Source organism: Equus asinus, chromosome 26, assembly GCF_041296235.1.
Source record: "Equus asinus isolate D_3611 breed Donkey chromosome 26, EquAss-T2T_v2, whole genome shotgun sequence".
Classification (NCBI taxonomy): Eukaryota; Metazoa; Chordata; class Mammalia; order Perissodactyla; family Equidae; genus Equus; species Equus asinus.
This window is the reverse complement of record NC_091815.1, coordinates 30,154,205-30,175,712: the sequence shown is the minus strand read 5'-3', so window position 1 is coordinate 30,175,712 and position 21,508 is coordinate 30,154,205. Positions and strand designations below refer to the sequence as shown.

General features: G+C 58.6%; 2 protein-coding genes across 28 annotated transcripts; one reads left to right on the top strand and one right to left on the bottom strand.

Moving 5' to 3' along the window:
- Positions 1-7,109: 7,109 nt before the first annotated feature.
- Positions 7,110-9,768, bottom strand: BLOC1S3 (biogenesis of lysosomal organelles complex 1 subunit 3). The gene is made up of 2 exons (XM_044759239.2): positions 9,629-9,768; positions 7,110-9,160 (listed from the first exon to the last, which is right to left on the bottom strand). Exon 2 carries the CDS (start codon positions 9,150-9,152, stop codon positions 8,550-8,552), a length of 603 nt encoding a protein of 200 aa, XP_044615174.2. The 5' UTR covers positions 9,153-9,160; positions 9,629-9,768; the 3' UTR covers positions 7,110-8,549.
- A 244-nt stretch (positions 9,769-10,012) lies between these two features.
- TRAPPC6A (trafficking protein particle complex subunit 6A) lies at positions 10,013-19,624 on the top strand. 27 transcript variants are annotated; one of them, XM_044759230.2, is made up of 7 exons: positions 10,164-10,312; positions 16,593-16,767; positions 17,181-17,248; positions 17,365-17,587; positions 18,229-18,329; positions 18,488-18,604; positions 19,286-19,624. In XM_044759230.2, exons 1-7 carry the CDS (start codon positions 10,290-10,292, stop codon positions 19,287-19,289), a joined length of 711 nt encoding a protein of 236 aa, XP_044615165.2. In that variant the 5' UTR covers positions 10,164-10,289; the 3' UTR covers positions 19,290-19,624. The 27 variants fall into 27 exon arrangements, 26 of the variants coding, with proteins under 26 accessions (XP_014723800.2, XP_014723798.3, XP_014723795.2 ...); XM_070498376.1 differs by having other exon boundaries at positions 10,165-10,312; positions 17,470-17,587; XM_044759232.2 differs by having other exon boundaries at positions 10,166-10,312; positions 17,412-17,587; positions 18,246-18,329.
- The last annotated feature ends 1,884 nt before the right edge of the window (positions 19,625-21,508 follow it).

Genomic DNA, 21,508 nt, shown 5'->3' with positions numbered 1-21,508 from the left:
TTTGCAACTTTTCTGGAAGTCTAAAATAATTTCAAAATAAAAAAAGTTCTTTTAAAAAAAGAAACAGCCTAGGGAAATACGGCTGGTTTTCTTCACCTAAAAGGCACTTTGAGCATGTGGAAGGGGAAAGAAAAATATTAAGCTGTGGGGCACTTGGGAGAGGCTCCCGGAAGCCCGGCTACCTACACAGGATGGCGGTAGCGCCCCCACATGGCTTGAGCCCCACTTTCTGTGAAAAAGCTTAAGAGTGGGGCCGGCCCCGGGGCCAAGCGGTTAAGTCGGCTCCCTCTGCTTCGGTGGCCTGGAGTTCGTTGGTTGGGATCCTGGGCACAGACCTAGCACCACTCATCAAGCCGTGCTGTGGCAGGTGTTCCACATATAAAATAGAGGAGGATGGGCATGGATGTGAGCTCAGGGCCAATCTTCCTCAGCAGAAAAGTGAAGGATTGGTGGCAGATGTTAGCTCAACAAAAAAATAGAAAAGAAAAGAAAAGAAAAGAAAAAATACCTGCAGTGTCTGCTTTCCATGCACTGGGAATGCCCCCCCTTACAACCCAGTTGCCACATGGAGGAGACGGAGATGCCCTGGCTGACGGCCCCAGCTGAGCTCCCAGCCAACGGCCACGCGAGTGAGCCGTTGGGGCCGTTTAGTCAAGCATCTGGATGACCGCAGCCCCGGCTGTCACCACACGGTGTAGAACTGCCCAGCCCAATAAACCCAGGACAGTTAATAAGCGAGCGCTGTGGTTTTAAGGCACGAAGTTGCAGGGTGTTTGTCGCGCAGATTAACCCAAACAGCCTGCTTGTCCGCTGTGTTCCCCACACCCAGCGTGCTGAATAAAATGATTGGCAGCCCTATGCGCACGCTAAGCCCTTGACACGTTAATAACCACCCCAGGGGCTGGAGAACATTCTTATCCTGACCTAGTAGATGTCTTAGTTTGCTCGGGCCACCAGAACAAAATTCCACAGCCTGGGAGACGTAAACATAGAAATTTATTCCTCGTGGTCCCGGAGGCTCGATGTCCAATATCGAGGTGTCACAGGTTTGGCTTCCTCGAGGCCTCTCTGCTTGGCTTGCAGACGGCTGCCTTCTTGCTGCGTCCTTATGTGGTCTTCCCTCTGGGCACGAACCCCTGGCCTCTCTCTGGGTGTCCAATTTCCTCTTCTTATGAGGACCAGTCGGATAGGGTCAGGGCCCACCATAACGGCCTCATTTTAACTTCATCATCTCTTTAAAGGTCCTGTCCCCAAATACAGTCACATTCTGAGCTACTGGGGGCTAGGGCTTCAATGCATGCATTTTGAGAAAACATGAGTCAGTCCACAACAATAGATAAGGAAATTAATGCACAGGGAAGTTAAGTAACTTTTTCAAAGTCACACAGCTCTGAGGTGGCAAAGCTCAGACACAAACCCATGCAGGCCGGCTGCAGAGGCCGTGCTGTTAGCCACTGAGCTCCAGCACCTCAGGGAGCACGAACTGAGCTGGCCTCAGCCAGCATGCATTCTCCCCTACGGCCAGGACTGGGCAAGCACTTTGTCAGAGCCAGAAGGAGCAGAGAGGCGGGGCCAGCTCAGATAACATTAGGGATCTTGAGATGGGGATTGTCCTGGATTATCCAGATGGGCTCCAAATGTAATCACATGAGTCCTTCTGAGAGGGAGGCAGAGGGTGATTTGACAGAAGGGAGAAGGCGATGTGACCGCCTCAGCGGAGGCCGGGAGGAATGGAAAGGTGCTGCGGGCTTTGGAGATGGAGGAAGGGGCCATGAGTCGAGGAAGGCAGGCGGCCCCCTGCAGCTGGAGGAGGCAAAGAAATGGATTCTTGCCTAGAGACTGTAGAAGGACTGCAGCCCTGTTGAGACCCTGATTTTATCCAGAACTGTAAGATAATAAATCTGGGTGAAGTGACCAAGTTTGCCATAATTTGTTACAGCGACAACAGGAAACCATGCAGACCTCCATCCACTCGGGGGCCCAAGCCAGAAAGCCGAGTCATCCTTGACTTACCGCCTCCCCTCCCTCACTCATCAGCCGGTCTATTGACTTTACTTCCTGGACGGGGCTGGGCTCCATCCATTTGTCTCCATACGGCTTCTCCTGGCGACTTTGGAAGGTGGTCCAAGCCACCGTTCTGCCTCAGCCGGATCATGGCGCCATCCTCCTAACTGGGCTTACCGACCCCACTCTTCCTCCCATCCCATCTGCTCTTCACTTAGGAGCCAAAACGATCATTTTGGCAAATCTGCTCATGTCACTTACCGCTTAAACTCTTTCCACGACTCCCCACTCTTCTCAGGAGAAAGGAAGAGAAATCTTACGGGTGCCCCGTGGCTGGTCCGGCCCCTGCTGACTGCTTGGCCACACATTACCCCCTGCATCCCAGCCTCCCGTGAGCTGCCTCCAGCCTCAGGACCTTTGCCCCACTGCTCCCTCTGCCGGGGGACTCTACCCTCATTTCTTGCACTGTAAAATATTTAAGACATGCAAACGCCACAAGGAACTATACAATGAACATCTCGGTCTTGACCACCCAGTTCAAGAGTCAAATGTCATCAGTTTAGATGAAATCTGCTAATTATTCCTCCCTCATCACACCCTTCTCACTTGCCCACCAGAAGCAGCCAATGTCCAGGTTTGGGAGCATTTCATTGCTCCTGCTTTCTATTTAATTTACAGGGCATGTGCTTACAAACCCAACAATCCAGACTGATCATTTGCTTGTTACTTAACTTTAGATGAGGGATAACATCCTGAATGTAGTCTTCTGGAACTGGATGTCATTTTTCTTCCTTCCTTCCCTCCTTCCTTCCTTCCTTCCTTCCTTCCTCCCTCCCTCCCTCCCTCCCTCCCTCCCTCCCTTCCTTCCTTTCTTTCTTTCTTTCTTTCTTTTTGCTGAGGAAGATTGGCCCCAAGCTAACATCTATGACAATCTTCCTCTATTTTGTATGTGGGACACTGCCAGTGTGGTTTGATGAGTGGTGCTAGGTGTGCGCCTGAGATCCAAACCTGCAAACTCTGGGCCGCCAAACCCGAGCGCACAAACTTAACCACTACGCCACTAGGTCAGCCCAACTGGCTGTCATCTTTTGACTTCCTGATGTGGGGATTGATCCCCATTTATGCTGGCACCTTTAGCCAATTCATTTCCACGGCTGTAGAGCACTCCAGTCTATCAATATACCAAACTGTGTATCGTCATTCTGCTGCTAACGGGCATTTCATCACCAGTGTTTCTATGGTCGTGGGGTGGGCACCCCTTCAGCCGCCCCAGGCAGGGCCAGGTTGCCTCTCCCAGCAGTCATGTCTAGGTACATTCTCACCCACAGGATGAGAACGTTCTCTTGTTCCACCTGCACATCAAACATGACTGCTGTTAGACTTTTAAAATGTTGCCAATCTGATAGGCATGAAGTGGCGTCTCGTGGTGGTTATCGCTTCGCTTCCCACCATTTCAAACCGCCCTGATACCATTCTTCACCTATCAGATCGGCAGAAAGAAAGCGCATTGGTGACACCGTGATGGCCGTGCAGAGGGGGCGGGCGCTGTCCGCGGAGCTGGAGCAGGGTGGGGGTGCCTGTGAGGCGGCACAGCTGCATGCAGGGTGACGGCCAACTCCTCTGGTTATTTAAGCGTGTTCCTCCATCGCTCTACACAGGAAGCGTATGTTTTCGTGTCCTTAGTTTTCAGTTGTAGGTCAGGCAGACAAAGAGGGCTTGAGATGTCCCCGACCTTCAGCCATCCTCTCATCTCCAGTTTTCAGAATGGATGGGCCTGCCCACCCCAGGCCAATAACCGCTCTCTTATCCCCTCCAGAGGACTCCCCAGGTTTTTTCCAGAACACGGGAGGAGTGGCTGCCTCACTGGCCGTGAGGAAGGGCTATAGGAAATCGGACTTTCAATCGACCCTTCTGGATTTTTGCCTTCTCTGCTTCCGCTGTTGCTGTTTCAAACAACTCCTAAAGTTCAGGGGAATTTTGCTGCTTAAAACTGGTTGGTTCCCGGCTCTCCTGGCTTCCGAGTTGTGACCCACTTTTCTCAGGATTGCTGCCATCTCCACCGCTCATCTCGGCGCTTTCCAGCTTCCCGAGCGTGGGTGCGGTTGCATTGTCATCCGTGCTTTCAAAACTTGTAGGATTTTGCCCTCTAGGAGGCCCTTTTGAAGAAAACTAGAATGAACCTGTGATGTCGGAGGGCAATAGAAAGAAATACAAAGCACGTTTACGTCCACACAAAAAACCTGCACGGAAATGCCTACAGCAGCTTTCTTCCTAATTACCAAAACTTGGAGGCAGCCAAGACGCTCCCCCCCCCCCAGAGGTGGATAAATAACCCAGCATTTCCAGACAATGGGGTGTTATTCGGTGCTAAAGAACCAATGAGGTATCAAGCCACGAAAAGACTGAGGAACCTTAAACACATCTTATTAAGTGAAAGAGGCCAATGTGAAGAGGTTGCCAACTGTATGGTCCCAACTATACGACATTCTGGAAAAGGCCAAACTGCGGAGACAGGAAAAAGATGAGGGGCTGTCAGGGACTAGGGGAAGGGGGGAGTGAAGGGCAGAGCAGAGGACTTTTAGGGTGAAGAGTGGAACTATTCTGCAGGATATCAAAATGGTGGAGATGTATTGTTATCGATTTTTCCAGACCCACAGAAGTTACAAGAGTGAACCCTAATGTAAACTATGGACTTTGGGTGATAACGATGTCACTGTAGGTTCCTCAGTTGTAGTGAATATACCGCTCTGGTGGGGGATGCTGATAGTGGGGGAGGCTGTGTGTCAGGGTGCAGGGGCCATACGAGAATTCTCTGCACCTTCTGCTCACTTTGGCTGTGAACCTACAACTGCTCTACGTATCAAGTCTACTTAAAAATGTGTGCGTGGTGTGGGGATCAGGTACATATTTTATTGGTTTTTGTTTTCCCTTTAGGTCTGTGCACTGAGAGCTCCTGGGAGCGGCAACACCTCAATAGTGATGAGCACACCCAGCACCCACACCTTGGCTTCTAAATACCATTTTCCCACTAAAAGGAACCAGAGATCCTTACAGAGATGGCCGATTCCAAGGCTGAGGCCCAGAAAATATGAGATGAGCCTGGATCATCTTGACCTGGAGAGCAAGAAAGTCTTCAAAGAATGGTGGAGAAATGCCAGGAGGACACAGAAGCTGGCTTGAATGGGACGCTACTGGCCAAACTGGAGATAATTTGAGCATCAAGATAACGAGAGTAACATATTACAACCCATTCAATAAAATAGGAATCTGGAGCACCCCTGACCTGACTCCCACCCTCTCTCCGGGGGTCTGCGTGGCTGCTTATGTCTCAGGGGATCATATGCCCAGGGCAACATGAAAGTGAGGAACTAGAAAAATCCAAGGCTTTTCCACTGTCCACTCCCCAACCTACCTGCAGTGATTTCCAAGTCTATCCACACATTCTGACCCTCCCATCTATCTGGGGTCTATGTCTACCCACCCACCCCTTGAATCTTGGCTGGACTTGGTGACTTGCTAATAACCAAGAGAACACAGAGGAAGCAATGCTGATTGACTCCTAAGTACTTCTGCTCTGTCCACTGAAACACTCAGGTCAGAGCCCTGAGCTGCCGCGTAAGCAGTCTGACTACTTTGTGGCTGCCATGCTAGGAGGAAGCCCAAGCCATACGAGGAAGCCACATATAGACACTCCAGTCAGCAGTCCAAGTCTTTGAGTCATCCTGGCCCAGCCACCAGAGTGAAGTCATGTGGACCCCTTGATGCCAACCCATTGCCAGCTGAATACCTGAGTGACCTCAGTCATTACTACAAAGAGCCAAAGAATCTCCCAGCTGAGACTTGCAGGAATTCCTGACCCACACAATCTGTGGGCATGATAATACCGTTGTTTCAAGCCACTAGGTTTTGGGTCATTTGTTACAAAGAGAGGAATCAGAACCCTATGCCAGATCACGTCTTTGTCCTGGGGATTTCTCAACATTTTACATTATTCCTCAGGATTCTTTCTTTCCTCTGGTTTCTCCAAGGTTAAATCGAGGGGAGGGAACTAGTAGCCCATGCTAGTTCATCGTTTGGTCTTCTGGTGTGCTTTGCAGTTTTCGATTGTGAGCTTAAACTTGGTTGATCTTAATCTGCTGTAACTCTGCACGAAGCCAGCTGAGAGTGGCTTCCCGGCTTTGGCCAGAGCCAACTTGCAGCTCATTTCTATGTGTGGGGTTTCCTGGAGCACTCCACAGGGGTCAATTCAAGCCCCAGTTGGCCTGAAGGCAGGTCTGTGGTCATGAATTCCCTGGGGAAACATTTCCTCCACCCAGAGCCCAAATCGAGACGGACAAGTTTCCTAGGCGCGCCTCGATGGTTCCAATCAGGTTTTTTTCTAGCACATTCTTTCATTGAAGGTGTTGCTCTTCAAGGGACCAAGTTCTATGCAGGGGCCTCTGCTTCTCCCCAGGTCTGGAAGCTGTTAAAATCTAACGCCTTGCATCTCTGGCATTGACAACTCCTGTCAGGGCATCTGCGGCTTGAAGCTACCTCTGCTTGGGGCCCAGATTTTCCAGGTTCTAGTCTGAGCTCAGTTGTACATTTAAAAGGATGTTCCTTCATTTTTAAACCAGCATTTCTGGGTATTTTTTCAGAGGCAACCACACTGCAGAAGCACCAGCCTCAGAGTGTCCTTTTAAAAACACACATCTAATGACATCATTCTCTGCTCACTGTCCAATAAAGGCCAAGAATCTTCACCTGGTTTAAGAGCCCAGCTTCGTCTGGCCCTTGCTGGTCCCACACTCACCTCCCCCCACAACACCCCACTGCCCCATCTCCACTGCTCTCTCCACTCCAGGTGGAGAACAGAAGGTGTCACCTTCTCCTGTCACTTAAATAGGCTGTGCTCCCTTCTGGCTCAGGACTTTTGCATATGCTGTTCCCCTGCCTGTAACTCTTCTCCACCACACTCCGGTTTCACCTATTTATACCTTTAGGCTCGGCTCAAACTCACTCATCACCTCCCCAGGGAAGCTATCTGACTCAGCCCCGTCCCCCCCATGGCGCTAACCGTGGTGCCAGAAAAATTATAGTTAAGTTATAATTATTAAAACTATCCATTTATTTACCAGAATATTTTATTAATGTCTGTCTCCCCCAGTGGACTGTCGGCTCTGTGAGGGCCCGGACGGGCTGTTGCCCCCCCCAGTGCCCAGCACAGGACAGGCACAAAACAGGCCAGTGAATGTGTGTCCAATGAATGAAATACAAATAAATGCAAAGCCAGGGCAGAAAGCTTAGGGCCCTCTCGTGGGACCGCATTCTCGAAATCACCAACCGACCCACCCCCAGCTTAGGTGGGGATTCAAGAGGAGTTGAGCACATCAGTAATTGTTTTGAGTTTTAATGAGTCCGCTATAAAGTGCTTTTCCCCACATCTCCATCCTGGGGGCTCAGATCTCAGCTTCCGCCTGGGATAACAGAGTTGGGGGTGGGGAGGAAATGTGAATGGGACCAGAAGAGGGAGCAGAAGGGAAGGGGCAGAAAGAGGGAGCTAAGCCCCGACACTGACACAATTCAGAAATCTAAGTCCTTTTAGCATGCAGGGGCCGACAGATCCAGGGGTTTAGCATGCACGGACCAGGCATGTGATCCTTATCTGCAAAGGGCTGTCATCTGGCGTCCAAAGTACCAAGGCAGGGCTGTACTGGGCCCTGAGTGCCTGAAGGGTGCCACCCTGGTCCTGGAGAGTCAGGAAGAGGCCCAGCTTGTATCTGGAGCTTGGGCAGAAGGCGCCACCCTGGCCTGGAGAGTCAGGAGGACCACCCCTTTGGGTCGGTAGGGGGCCTCATCTTGGGCCTGAGGAAGGAAACCACAGGGGGCCTTTGGAGCCCAGGATCAGGTAGGTAGTCCAAGCAGGATGCGAAAAGCAAAAAGAAGCAAAACCAATCCTAGGGGGACAGCTGGATCCAGGATACAAGATCAGGCCGAGGGATTGGAGCTAAGTCTGAGGAGGAGCCAGGAGACGGCAGAGCAAGAACTAGAAGGAGGAGAGGGAAACAGAGCCAAGCCAGGCGAGCAGAAAAAGGGCCCAGCCCAGCAGGACAAAATTCCAGAAGTGGAGCTAGCATGGGAGGCAGAGCCAAGGGAGTGAAGGAAGATGCCAGAGAATCTGCCGTGATTCTGGGATTCCTGTGGGAAGAAGGCAAACTCAGACAGGCAGAGAGCAAGGAAAAGGTGGAGCACGGAGCCCCAGGATGGAGACACATCAAGGAGCGGCTAGTTAGCCAGGGGCTGGAGCCAAGCCTTAGAGACAGGCTCGGAACCAGGGAGCAGAGCCAGGACCAGAGGAAGGAACAGATGCAAGGGGCAGGGCAGGGCTGGGCTACACGCCAGAAGATGAACCCATTATCCACCTGACACACAGTATTATACAGGGGGCGGGGTTAGTCCTGAGAGTGACAGGGAGATGCGAGGGGGCTTCACAGGGTACGAAGCCAGGTCCTAGGCCGCAAGGCCTATCCCCAGGGCGCAGAGTCCAGCGGTGCAGTGGGTCACGGCTAGGCCCGCGGTCCCGGGTCTTGCTCCGGCTCTGTCCCCGGCACGCCGCGGATGTCGGGCAGCAGGCGGCAGCCGGCCACGATGTCCAGGCGCTCGGCCAGCGCGCAGAGGTCCCCTCGCGCCAGGCGCACGCTGTGGGCCGCCGCCAACCCCGCCGCCTGGGCGGCCGCCAGCCTGCCGGCCAGGGCGGCCACGTCGCGGCCCGCGCGGCGGTACACGCCGCTCACGGCGGCCGCCACGTCGTGGTCCAGCCGCGCCTGGCTCTCGGCCAGCCGGAGCTGCAGCAGCGAGCGCGCGGGGGCGGGCGCCGGGACCTCCTCCGCGGCCCAGGCCTCCCCCGCCGTGTCCCGCTGCACCACCAGCGGAGGCAGGTCCCTCGGCGCGGCCGTCGGCTCCGGCTCCGGCTCCGAGTCGGTCTCCGCGGCCTCCCCGGCCACCCGCAGCCCCGTGGGGCGGCCGCGCGTCGGGCCCGAGGGGCCCAGGTACAGCTCCTCCTCCTCCGATGAGGACGCGGAGAGCTCCGAGTCCGTCTCGGCCGCCTCCCCCGGCACCACCGTCTCGGGCCTCCGCGGCGGCCTCCGCCGACGACCCTGGGACGCCATGCGCCGAGCTAAGGGGGAGAGGAGCGGAGGGACAGCATGAGGGGCGGGCGCGCGGCGGTGGGTAAACGGCGCAGGGGGTGGGTTCCCAGCCCCTCCACTGACTGTCAGCGATTTGGGGCCGTCTGCTTCCCTTGCCTGGGCCTCAGTTTCCTCCTAGGTAAACAGGGCTCATCATCCCTGCCTGTGATGGTGGGGGCTCCCGGACCCCAGCCTCTTCCTTGTACGGATGGGGAAACTGAGGACCAGCTCGGTTAAGGCTCTGAGGCCCGACCTCCCAGACACCCAAACTGAGCTCTTTCCGATGCTGCCTCCTACAACACTGTCCTCCAAGCTGGTGTCAGATGCGGAAGCACACGGGCTCCCTGGCTGCTCAAGGGACCAGTGCCAGGGTCACAGAAAGGGTGACAGTCCGGCTGCACTCTGGGGAGGGTGCATTAGTGGGGGCGTGGGGAAAGCGCCATCCCGCAAGGCCGTACCGGGTCACCGAAGCTCCGAACCCGCGGGATCCGCTACCCAGGCGAAGCGCGGCGTCTTCACCGAGGGAGGTGGAGAGCGGCAGCCCCAACCAATAGGGGAGCAGGGGGAGCGGGCGGTGGCGCCCAATCACGTGGGCCGCTTGGCTATCAACCAGGAAGCAAGTCCTCAGGACCGGCTTTGAGGGCGTGTCTGAAGTCACGTGAATGTAGGCAGGGCCAATAGGAAAGCAGTTGGGCTGGCGCTTCCGGGTTGTACGCGAGGCGAGCGGACAAATAGGAATTTTGAAAAACGAGCTGTGTCACGGGTAACCGGTGCCTCGGCCAATGGAAATGCTCGAGGACCCGGAAACAGGGAAGAGACGGAGGGAAGGGCGGGGATACCGTCACGTGTGGCCAATGAACGACGTAGACCCTCCCCCTGGTCTCCCAGGTTCACGCGCGCCCCGCGTGAGCCAGGAGGAGGGAGGCGGGGCTAGTCTGAAACACCAATGGAAGCAGGAGTAGGCGGGGTCGCGCCTAGACGCAGGAGGCGGGGCTTGCCCACCCGGGCCAATGAGAGCGCGAAGCGCCGGGCGCTCGTTAGGCGCGGGAGGCCGGCGCATGGCGGACGCGGTGCTGTTCGAGTTTCTGCACACGGAGATGGTGGCGGAACTGTGGGCGCATGATCCCGACCCCGGCCCCGGGGTGAGCGCCGGGGCCCCGGGGGAGGAGGCGCGGGCCGCGGCGCGAAGGCCGGGTCGAGGCCCCGGGTAGCGCGGAACCCCGGCCCTGCCTTGCTGGGCGACCACGGGAGCTGGCTCGTCCTCTGTGAAGCGGGGTCGCCGCGGGGCTGGGCTCGCGCGAGACAGCTCTGCGAAAGCCCTTAGCACCAGGCCTGGCCCCGGGTAGGCGGGTAGTAATGACAGTCATTACTCTTACTGGATGTCTACTGAGGACTTAACTGTCTGGGTTGAATCCCGCCCGCGCCACTTAGTATAAGAGCCAGTGACTCAATCTCTGTGTGCCTCAGTTTCCTTCTTTGTCAAATGGGATCGTAACAGCACCTCAGACTCATAGTGAGACATGTATTCATTCAACAAGCTTAATGAGCGTCGCGTGTATTCCAGGCAGTTTCCCTCACCTCGCGAAGCTTACGTTTTCGTAAGGGTCGTAGGGGAGTCAGACAAACAAATAACATCCTATGCCACCGGCTAGTGAGAAGTTCTAGAAAGAAAACTTCAGTAGAGTCAGGAAAAGAAAAGGGATGGAGTGGGGGATGGTGGAGGAAAGCCTTTCTGCGGAAGAGAATGGAGGAAGCAAGCCTGTGGATAAAGGGCGGGGGGGGGGGGGGGGGGGGGGGGTGGAGAGCATTCCAGGAAGAGGGAACAGCAGGTGCAAAGCCCTGAGGTAGGGCATGCTTGGCATTTTGGAAGCCGGTCCTTATGAAGAACAAATGAGCTCAGACTTTAAAGCGCTTCAGGCGACGTCTGGCACGTAATCGTCCCTCAAACCCGGGGAACTCTTGTTATAAAATCAGTTACCGAGAAGAAAGGAGGGAGGGAGGAGGTACGCAATAAACAGGAGCTGTTGTCACCTGTTTCATTGTTCTTACATCATCATCCTTATGCAGGACATTTTATTGGCTTTGGTTTTCTTCCCAATTTCAACCCTAAGGAGAGTGTTGCTTATTATCATCTCGAAATAGTTTTTCCGAGTTCATTCATTCAACAAACTGTCACTAAAAGCTGCAAGGCGCCAGGCCCTGCTCTAGGCTCTGGGCTTTACTCGAGGAACTGCACAGAAATCCTTGCCCTTCTGGAGCTCATGTGGTAGTGGAGAGACAGACAACTAAGACAAACGAGTAAAGTGGAAGGTACCTCGGGAAGATGCTGGGAGAAAGCTAAAGCATGGCGAGGCACTCCTAGAAACCCAGGAGTCCCCAACATCTGCGTTTTCTCTCCCCGCTCCAGCCCTCAACCAGGCCCTGCCTGTCCTGCTGTCTAAGTATGTCTCCCATCTCTCCCCTCCCCTGCCTTGGCCCCGGCCCCTCCTCCCTCATCCCCCAGCTCATCTCACCCGTCACCTCTTCACGGCGTTCACACCTGTTCATCCTTCGGATCTTGGCTCGAATGCCCTTCCTTCTCAGGAAAGCCTTCCCTGAGCCCCCAGTGGAAGTCGGGTGTCCTTGTACATGCCCTCAGCCCCCCTCCCCAGCTTCTCATTGGTAGCCCTTGTCACACTCCATAAGTACGTATCTGAACGATCCTTTGATTCAGATCCGTCTCCCCTGCCAGACTGCGCACTGTGTGAGCCGGGACTGGGTCTGTGTTGATCACCACATAGTAGGTCCTCTGCACACAGTAGGCCCTTGGTGTGCATTTGTTGAAGTGGATGCAGCTCCCCTGCTGTGGAGGGTGGCGGTGGGGACTGGCGTTCATTTAGTACTGTGACCAATGATAGCACTTACCTCATATAAGTCCTTGCCACGTGCTCTCACGGGCTTCCCACTCCTGATTTCATTAGATCCTTCTCACAAACCACAGAGGTGGGCAGGTCCGCCCCACTTTGTTGATGCAGAAGCTGAGGCTTTGATGATGGAGTGCTTGCTCTCAAGTGGCAGGGTCAGGAAGGGAACAGGCCTCCCGCTTCTGAAGGCTCTCCTGTAAATCGCCTGCGTCTCCCACAGCGTGTCTTCCCTGACACTCTCCGGGACCATTTTAATGGGATTCTGTGGTCAAGCAAGTGTGGGAAACACCGGGTTGCTCGGCGTGCTCGCCCAGGGCTTTTGGCGCACATGAACTGGACTGTGATTCGGCCGGTGGCTCTGCTCGGCTGCCACCGGAATCCGAGGCTGGGGGCCAGAGATACCAACGGAACAGGGCCGGGAAGTCCGGCCTCAAAGAGCCCCCGGGGGTTCCGGGTGCAGCCAGGCGAGGGGACCGTGGCAGTTCCCTCACACTCCTCGGGGCTGGGGAGCCCCATTTTTCAGGGGCCTGTTGTGGGAAATGGCTTCGTTGTCTCAGTCCTTTCTTGTCTGCTCCTGGCCCCTCCTCCATTTTCTCTTCCTTCTCTCTGGTCCAAGTGTCCTGTCTGACGCAAACGCAGGCCTCCTGTTTCTTGGGAACGTATTGTATCCCCAGCACAGTATCTCATCTGATTTAGTCCTCAGAACAGCCCCACGATGTAAATATTGCTGTCCCATTTTACAGAGGAGGGACTGAGGCAACAGAGAGGGCGCGCTTTCCCCGGGCCACACAGAGGCAGAATCAGGACTTGGGCCTCCGGCTCCAGAGCTTGTCTGTGGCACCGGGTGTGCCCCTTCCACCAGCCCCAGAGCTTCTCGAGGACAGGGACGCTGGCTGGTCCGTCTCTGTGTCCACGGCACGGGCGCCCAGGAGCCATGGTCGTCATTCCGTGCTGGCTCTGGCGAGCTCCGTACCCTGCCCGGTTCAGTTCGCTGCTTATCTGTGGCTGTTGGATGGATGCTCCTGGACGGTTAGCGCTTGAATGGCAGACTGGTCAGACGAGCCTTTGACCTTTGTTATCAAAGCAGTAAAAGCTCCGGGAGGAGGCGGCTGTGGTTTCTCCACTTCAGAAGCTGGGAAGACAAGGGGAGCTTGTGGGAAAGGAGCTGGTCGCTCTGCCCCCCACTGTGAGCCTGCAGGGGGCCCGGGAACAGCCCTGCTGGCTGGGCTTTCGTCCACCAAGGCCCAGGAGTGCCCACGCCGGCCCATCTCTCAGGAGGCCTGCGGTGGTGGAGTGGCTGTCAGACACAGTCCTTGTCCTCGGGCAGGCACGAGTCGGGGAAAGCCACGGGTTCCTGGTAGAGTGGACAGCGGGGACAGAGCCCTGGAGGGGGCCCGCAGCAGGGTCTTCATGGGCCGGCCCTGGAACTGGGGCTCTGTCCTGAGGGTGGGGAGCCATGGAAGGCTTAAACTGAGGTGTGTGGGGCTCAGACTTTAGAAGGACCTCCCTGGCCACATGAATGAGACTGGATGGGGGTGGGGTGGGCCCTCCTGCTGCAGGAGCCCAGAGCCGAGGCGAGGGCAGGCCCAGTGGAGGGGTGGAGGAGGGGGGAGGATGGGCGGGCTCTGGAAGGAGTGTCAGGGGAGAAGGCGGGACCCCTGGGCGGATGAGGGGGGAGAGTCCAGGGTGACGGGGATAGGCAGGCTGGCTGCCCCCTCACTCATCCTCAATCCCGTGTTGTCTCCCTCTACTTTTGGGTCTTCTGAGGCCGCTCCCCCTGGGGAAGCCGAGAACTCGTCCCCTCTCCCTGTGCTTCAGGCAGGAACCAGGGCTGCTGCTTCCCTGCGCCCCGCTCTGGGCTGCATGGAGTGGCCCCGTGAGTGGGGGTGGACCTCACAGATAACCAGGGACAGGGCACAATCACAGCCCCCACCCGACGCCCTCCTGCGTCAGCCCAGGACACCCTCTCCTCCGAGTCACGTGCTCAGGATGTGTGTGGGGTGCAGGTTCGGCTTGCTCGTCCTCCATCCATCCTCCTCGGAGCCCTGTGACCCTTCTCAGTCTGAAGCCTGAATCTGCCTTTAGCTCAGCACAGTCGTCTCTGATCACCTCTGAGTATTTCCTCTCCTGCCTTGTTCCGCCCGTGTCTTTCTGACACTCCGATGGATATTAGACTTAGTGGATCTCTTCAAGTGTCCTACAACTTTTCTCTCCTTTTCTCAGCCTCGTGTTTTCTGTTGATGATCTGAAAGGCATGATCTACCATACAGATCTGTCCGTTTTCAGCTGCCTTGTTAACAGATGTTGATTTTGGCTGCCCCATTTTTCATCTCCCGGACCCTCCTCCGTCCGTTGTGTCTTCCTCCTAGCGCCGCGCTGGCTGGACGCGCCATCAGTGCCAACACCCATCAGCCTTCTCCAGGGGGTTCCCCTCCATCGCTGCCTTATCTCGCTTCCTCTCACTGGGCTGTTGTGTAAACTCAGCTGTGCCCAGAGATGCTGAAGCAGCTGAGGCATCCACTCCCTTCCTCCTCCACCCTCTCTTCCCCGTCACCTGCTCGTGCTCGCCTCTTCCCTTCCCACCTTGCCCTCCCTGTTCTCATGAGTCCATCTCCCCAGACGCCCAGTCTTTCAGTTCAGGAGATCTTTAGCTGGCCCCTGTCAAGGGCTGGTACGCAGGGGTGAGAGGTAACAACAGCTGTGGCTCCAGCTGTTGCCGGGTGCCGGTCACACTGCCACAGTGAGGTAGCGACTCCTGTCAGCTCCATTTCACGTGTGGGAAAACCGAGGCCCGGGGTCATTACACAGCTTGCCCAAAGTCACGCATCCAATCAGCGGTGAAGCCAGGACTCAAACCCAGGCAGTGCAAAGTCACTGAAGGGAAACCTTCCCACACTCCTCTCGGAGCTCCCAACCTGGCTGAGGGCCTGCTGACTCTCTAGCTGTTCCCTCTCGGGGCCGCTGTCCCTTCCCTCCCCCGCTTAGCTCCTCTTCCTTCAGACTCTGCGCAGACTCGGCCCCTCCCGGAGCCCTGTCACCACACGGCTTGTCTCCATCCTGGCAGCCCATGACTGTAATGGAATCATTCCTTGCTCGCCCCAGAAGGCCAGCTCCATTGGGGCGGGGCTGTCTGCACCATCCCTGCCGTGGCCCGCATTGAGAACGTTCACGCAGCATTTGCCACACGGGGGAAACATCCCCTCCTTAGCCTGCGTCACACGGGGGCCCCTCCCCTTCCCCATTGCCCCCCCCATGGCCTGAGCTGCATTCTCCCTCCAGCCAGTCTGCTCTTTCCTGCCTCCTTGCCCTCGCACACACCCTCCGCTTGGAACACCCCCCTTCCTATCCCCCCACCCTCCTGGTGGAACTGGCCCTGTTGCTCTGTGCTGCCCGGTTCCCCACACAGGGGGGTGGCCATCACCTGGGCACTGTCACCCCATCAGGCTGGGTAGGGAAGCTCCCAGGGAGATGAACGAGGGAGCCCTGGCTTCTCCTGGTCACACTGGGAGGTCCTCAGGGACACAGATGCCCTGGGTCAGAGTGGAGCCCCGTCCTGCCTCCTCCAGGAGCTCTCCTCTAGGTGGGTGACACAGGAGCGGCAGCCACCACGCAAAGAAGGCTGGCCAAGGGCCGGGCAGCCTTCTAGGTGCTGAGGTCCGTCAACCACAAAACAGTGCCCCTCCCTCGTGGGGTCTTTCTCCCAGCCCAGGACCTCAGCCCCTGTCCCCCAGGGGGCCCGTGACCAAGGCTGACAGCCACAGGGGCTGTGACTGATGCTGAGAACACTGCCTGAGCCCGATTCAGTGCTTGGCTTGCGTTTACCAACTCCTTTAATCCTCATAGGACCCCTGGGCCATAATGCTGTTAACACATGGGGAAACTGAGGCACAGGGCAGTTAGCCACCGCCCCAGCCCCACAGCTGGCAGGTGTCAGGGGCTGGTCTGGCTCAGGACGCTGCACTCAGCCACTGGGTACAGGTCTCCCTCACTGTCTCTGACACACCAAGCTCATGGCCCCCATGTCCTTAGTCATCAGAGCCCCCTGGAGCCCTCCCCGTGCAGCTGACCCTCCTGTGCCCGAGGAAGCCAGGGGAGCACCGGGGGCGGAGCCAGAGCCCGCCAGGGTTGGCCAACAGGTGGCCGTGTCGTCACCCAGGCCCAGGCCTGGCCTGCAGGAGGCACAGGGAATGGCGGGCGGGGGCCTGGGTGCCAGGTGACCTGGCAGAGGACAGGGGCACCTTGCTCTGAAACACGGGTGGCCTCTGCTCCGATCTTCCTGCTCCTGGCACCCCCCGCCAGGCAAGCCCCAGCCTGTGCCACCTCTCTGAGGCCGAGACAGCTGTGGGTGTTGTCCCGGCCACCAACCCACCTGGCTGTCCAGGCTTGGGAGCCGACCTGCTGGGGCTGAGAGACAGCCCCGCGGCAGATGGTGCGTGTGGCAGGCTTACCTGCCCGCTCAGAGGCCCAGGCGCCGGTGTGAAAGGCAGCCTGCTTTATGGGGTTGTTAAATCCAACACAGGTTCACAGAGAGCAGCGGCACACTCGAGTCCCGACCGCCACTTGCTCAGCATCCGCTTCCTGTCCTCCTGGGTGCGGAGCCCTGTGTGTGCGGAAGGTCGGCCGGGCCCCCACCCCCACGGAGCTGCCTCCCTCCCCGGGCTCTGCACCTGCCTCCCCTCTGCTTGCCCACCCAGGTGTGCCCGACCTTCTCCTAGGCATACACCCTGGAAGTGCTTATACTAAGTGAGGGTGAGGGGTGTTATCAGGAGACAGTTGACTGAAACTGAGCCTGGGGAAGACCCCCATTTTTCCAGGAGCAAAGGGGAGCTGGTCCTGAGGCCTGATGGGGTGGGAGCATGGGGATTCAGAGGGCCCAGGAGGAGGACAGGTGTCCCAGGGCAGAGGGGCAGGGCCAGCCTGCCTCTGCAAAGACCTGAGCCTGTCCTGGCTGGCCAAGCAGGAAGGCTCTCCCTCCGGGGTCTCCTCGCCCCTCGACTCACAGGGATGGGCATGTTGGCCCTGAAGTCCCCTTTGCAGCTGCTACACCAGGTGGCTCCCGGTTGGAGGTGGCCGAGGGCCCCTGAGCCTCTCTTCCTTGGCCTTCCAGGGACAGAATATGAGCCTGTCTGTGCTGGAGGGCATGGGCTTCCGTGTGGGCCAGGCCCTGGGCGAGAGGTGAGAGCTCACCCCTCCTGTCCTTCCCCCACCCCACTGGCTGAAGATGGGCAGGACCGAGGTTGGGTCCCTTCCTGGGCGCGCCTGGGCAAGGAGGGTGGCATTGCTTCATGCAGGAACCCAGCCTGGCTTCCTCCTTCTTCCTCACCCTGGGCTCCTCAAGCCTGGCCCGGCGACCCCCCAGCATCAGCCTGGCCCAAGTGTCTGCCGCTGCCCCCCAGGCTGTCCCGGGAGACGCTGGCCTACAGGGAGGAGCTGGACATCCTCAAGTTCCTGTGCAAAGACCTGTGGATGGCCGTGTTCCAGAAGCAGATGGACAGCCTCCGCACCAACCACCAGGTGTGTGCATGCACCCGGGCCCCGGCTTCCTGAGCACAAGCAGGGGTGGGAACCCAGGAGCGCCCGCGAGGGGCCACCCCCACGGAGGGAGGTTGCAGCAGGCCCAGCCTGCCCGTGGGGCCTGCCAGAAGCTGGGAGGCAGGAACCGGCTGTCCCCTCGGCAGCCACAGCTCTTCCTGGGGCCTCTGTCCAGTCCTCTGAGGGGGGCCGGGAGGCTACAACGGGGCACCAAGGCTATTTCCAGATTCCCACAAGCCTCCCAAGGTGGAGCCCCAGAGCCGGCAGAAGGCGTCCCGTGGCTGGCAGCATCTTGTCCCGGCGTGACACTGCTTGTCTCAGCCTGGTTCGGGTTCCCATTAGACGCCCACACTGTACCCGGCCCCACACTGGCCGCTTCACGGCTGGGCCTGCAGCTTCTCACCTGGCAAGTCGTGCGGCCAGGGGGCAGGGCCAGCACACGGCGGGGGCGGACACCGGGCCCAGCGTGGGGAGCCCTGGCCCTCTGCGGCGCTGAAGCATGGGCCCCTGCCACAGTGGTCTCGAGAGAGGGGTCCTTCCAGACTTCAGCCCAATGTTGGGGGGGCGGGGGTGCTGGGTCCTGGCTTCCCTGCCCCCCACTACAAATGCACAGAGCCCCACAGACTTCTCCTCTGCCCAGGGGACCTACGTCCTGCAGGACAACAGTTTCCCCCTCCTCATCCGGATGGCCTCAGGCCTGCAGTATCTGGAGGAAGCACCCAAGGTATGGGGGTGCTGGGAGCCCCCCGCCATTTCACTCCCCCTGTTTACCCAGCTCCCACCCCAGGGTAGGCCCAGGGCCCAGGGAGAGGACTGGCCGCACTGTGAAGCCCGAAGCCCAGTGTGGCCCCGGTCCTGGGTGTTGGCTCCCTCTTCCCACAGTGACCTGTGCCCCCCGCCCCCAGTTCCTGGCCTTCACCTGCGGCCTCCTGCGTGGCACCCTCTGCACCCTGGGCGTCAAGAGCCTGGTCACCGCCTCCGTGGCAGCCCTGCCTGCCTGTGAGTCGGGGAGGTGGGGATGGCGCCCATCCCACGGGAGTGGCAGGGCTCGAGAGCTTTCCTTCCTGGCTCCCGCGTGCCAGGGAGGTGGGGCCGGACTGCCGAGCCCCACTTGACAGGGGGCGAATTTGAGGCTCAGAGAGCTCACATCACATGCCCAGGCCACACAGCTGGTGCGACCCATCCATGCACCGGCCCCAGGTGTCCCCCAGCCTGCCTCCCTGGGGCGAGCCAGTCTCGTGGTTTCCAACATTCTTCCCAGCGCAGGAACCCAGGGGGATGTCAGAGAAGTCACCCTGGTTGGAGCTCTGATGAGGAGAACTTGCAACCCGCCTGACGGGGTGTCCTCCTGCCCTCCATTGCCCCTCCCCCCAGCTGTCTTCCCCTCTGCCGGTCCCGAGGCCCCCTCATGGGGGCATCTGGGGCCCAAGTGGGCAGGACCTGAGCATACCACAGAGGCCCGTGCCAGGCCCCTCCCTGTGGCCCAGATGCTTGGCCTTTGTGCCCCTAGTTACCCACAGCCCTAAGATGCAGGCCAGGTGGGTGGGGAGCATCACCCCCCATGACCAGTGAGGAAACTGAGGCCCAGCCCAACAGACAAACAGCTCTGAGCTGTCGGGGCGCTTCCTGCCTCTCCCCTCACATGCCAACCTCAAGCTAATGCCAGCCCTTCTCTTCCAGGTAAGTTCCAGGTGGTGATCCAGAAATCCTGAGCAGCCCCAGGCCCCCACCCCCAGCTGAGCCTCACAGCCGCCTCTTGCCCAGGGACCCTGGGCTGCTGCCTTTGGAGGTGGCCAGAGGGCTGATGCTAGGGACCCCAGGCTGTGGGGGAACGAGCAAGGCAGGGGGTCTAGCCGCTTCAAGGCGTCACAGGTGCTCAACAAGTGGGTCTCCTCGGGAGGTGGGGGCGTCCCGGGGGCAAGGTGGCCCCGGCCTCAGTTGGGGCCCATGTGCCAGGATCCCCCATCGGGTCACTCTGCACGGCAGATGCTCAATAAAGCTTTTGTATGTGGAGCCAGATTTAACGTGGAAGCTGGGGGTCACTCTGAGAGTGCTGGGGGGACGGGGTGTCTGAAGTGACTGTGTCACAGGTCCCACTGTGGGGTGGGGGAGCAGAGCACTGTGGGGCTCCCCACCCCTCATTCCCTCCCCTTCTGGGCCCCCTCCACTCGCAGCCCACGGCCTGAACCCGGGAGCCTGCTGCACCCCTGGCTAGGGGACAGTGGCCCCGGCACTGCTGGCCCCCCCAGTGTCAACAAGCCTGGGGCTGCCTTCTGCCCAGTGGGGTGCACAGAATGGACCTCTCCCCAGGGAGCAGGGCAGGGGGCTGCCAGGACTCAAGGACGGACGGAGAGGGAAAATGGGCCAGACACCCTCGTTCCCCCCACACACACTTGCATACACATTTCACGTGCCTGGAAGACGAGAGTCATACCCAGAACAGTGGCCCAGCTGACTGGTCCCTGGACAGTGTGGCCTCCCTGCCCTCACTCCCCCCACCCCCTCCCTGTTTACATTCATAGCATCTGGGGGCATCCCGCACCTGGGCCCTGGCGCCTGCTGCCTGACGTGGGTAAATAGCCCCTCAGAGCTGACAAGCAAGGCTGGAGTGAGACCTGCATGGGATGACGAAGGGTCTCCTTGCTTAAAACACCCCCAGGGATGGGGGCTCCTCAGCCTCTGCGGAGTTCAGTGCAGACTGCCTGTCGGGCCCTGCCTGGGCCTGCCCCTCCCAGCCCACACAGCAGGTCCCTGTTCCCTGGCCCGCCTTGGTGCCTTTGCACACATGTTCCCTGCTGGGCCACCCACCCTGACCCACTCTCCAAGCTTCTGCTCCCTCTTCCTGTCCAGTAGTCACGGCCTCTGCTGGCCTCCGCGCCCACTGCAGGGGTTACTCACGGGCTCTGTGCCTGCAGCCCTGGGCGGACTCCTGCCCAGCCTCCTGCCCTGTGGTGTTGACTTGTTTATGTTCCGACGCACTTCCTCTTGGGTCCCTCAAGATCCCTCCTCTGGGTGGTGGCGCTGCCCGGTGCAGAGCCTGGCAGATGTTTCCCGAATGAATTGTGGCTGCTTAGCTACACTGTGCACATGGGCAGTGGGGGACCGGCCCAGTGCTGCCCTCGAGAAGCTCATGGGCCCGTCCTGGAGGTTCCCCTACTCAGGCGCACCAGCCCTGCCTCCCTGGTGGCTGGGGTGGTGGGGGCTGCTTGGCGTAGGGGACACAGTCCCGAACTGGTGGAGGACAAGGAGGAAGCCTCCCCAGGAGAAGTGGCTTGAAGGCCTGGGGCAGGAGAGACAGGCCTGGACCCAGGGAGAGAAGGGGGCCGAGCCCTGGCTACAGGGGCAGTGTTCGGTCACCTGGGTGGGACCTCCAGAGGGGTGTCCTAGAGGGCCAGGGGGTCCCCTTCTGTCCTGAGGCTTGTCCTAGGTGCTGTTCTCTGGTTGCCTCCCCATCGCCATCAGGTCACCCCTCTCCCCGGGCTGCAGAGAGACAGGACCCTGCAGAGCGGAGGCCGCCGCCCTGCCCTCACCTCTGCAAGGAGGTCTGCAGGTAGCCCCCTACACACACTCAGCTGGCAGTGGGCAGAGCACCACCACTCCCTGTTCCAGAGCCCCACTCTGCCTCCCCGTGACCTGGTGCGAAGGACCACACCTTTCCGGGCCTCGGTCTCTCATCTGCAAAGTGGGCATCACCCCTGGCACGGGGGCAGGGCAAGGAAGGACGGGGCTACTGCAGGAAAAGCGTGGCCACTGTGCGTGACTCCTGGGAAGCGTTCATTGTGTGTGTCGTCGTCGTGACACGTGAAGCATCTAGAGCAGCCTGGCAAGTGGGTCACTCAGCCCGGCAGGTGCCACCGCTGTCGCTGCCCAGTGCCAGCCTATGCTCAGCAGACTCCTGACAAC

Excerpts from the sequence above, each read along its gene's own strand:
- TRAPPC6A (XM_044759222.2), top strand. The coding sequence starts at position 10,229 with ATGGCGGACGCGGTGCTGTTCGAGTTTCTGCACACGGAGATGGTGGCG. Across the intron at positions 16,768-17,180 it reads CCCTCTGCTTGCCCACCCAG|GGACAGAATATGAGCCTGTC; the intron begins GTGTGCCCGACC and ends TTGGCCTTCCAG. Across the intron at positions 18,330-18,487 it reads ATCTGGAGGAAGCACCCAAG|TGACCTGTGCCCCCCGCCCC; the intron begins GTATGGGGGTGC and ends CTCTTCCCACAG.
- BLOC1S3 (XM_044759239.2), bottom strand. The coding sequence starts at position 9,152 with ATGGCGTCCCAGGGTCGTCGGCGGAGGCCGCCGCGGAGGCCCGAGACG.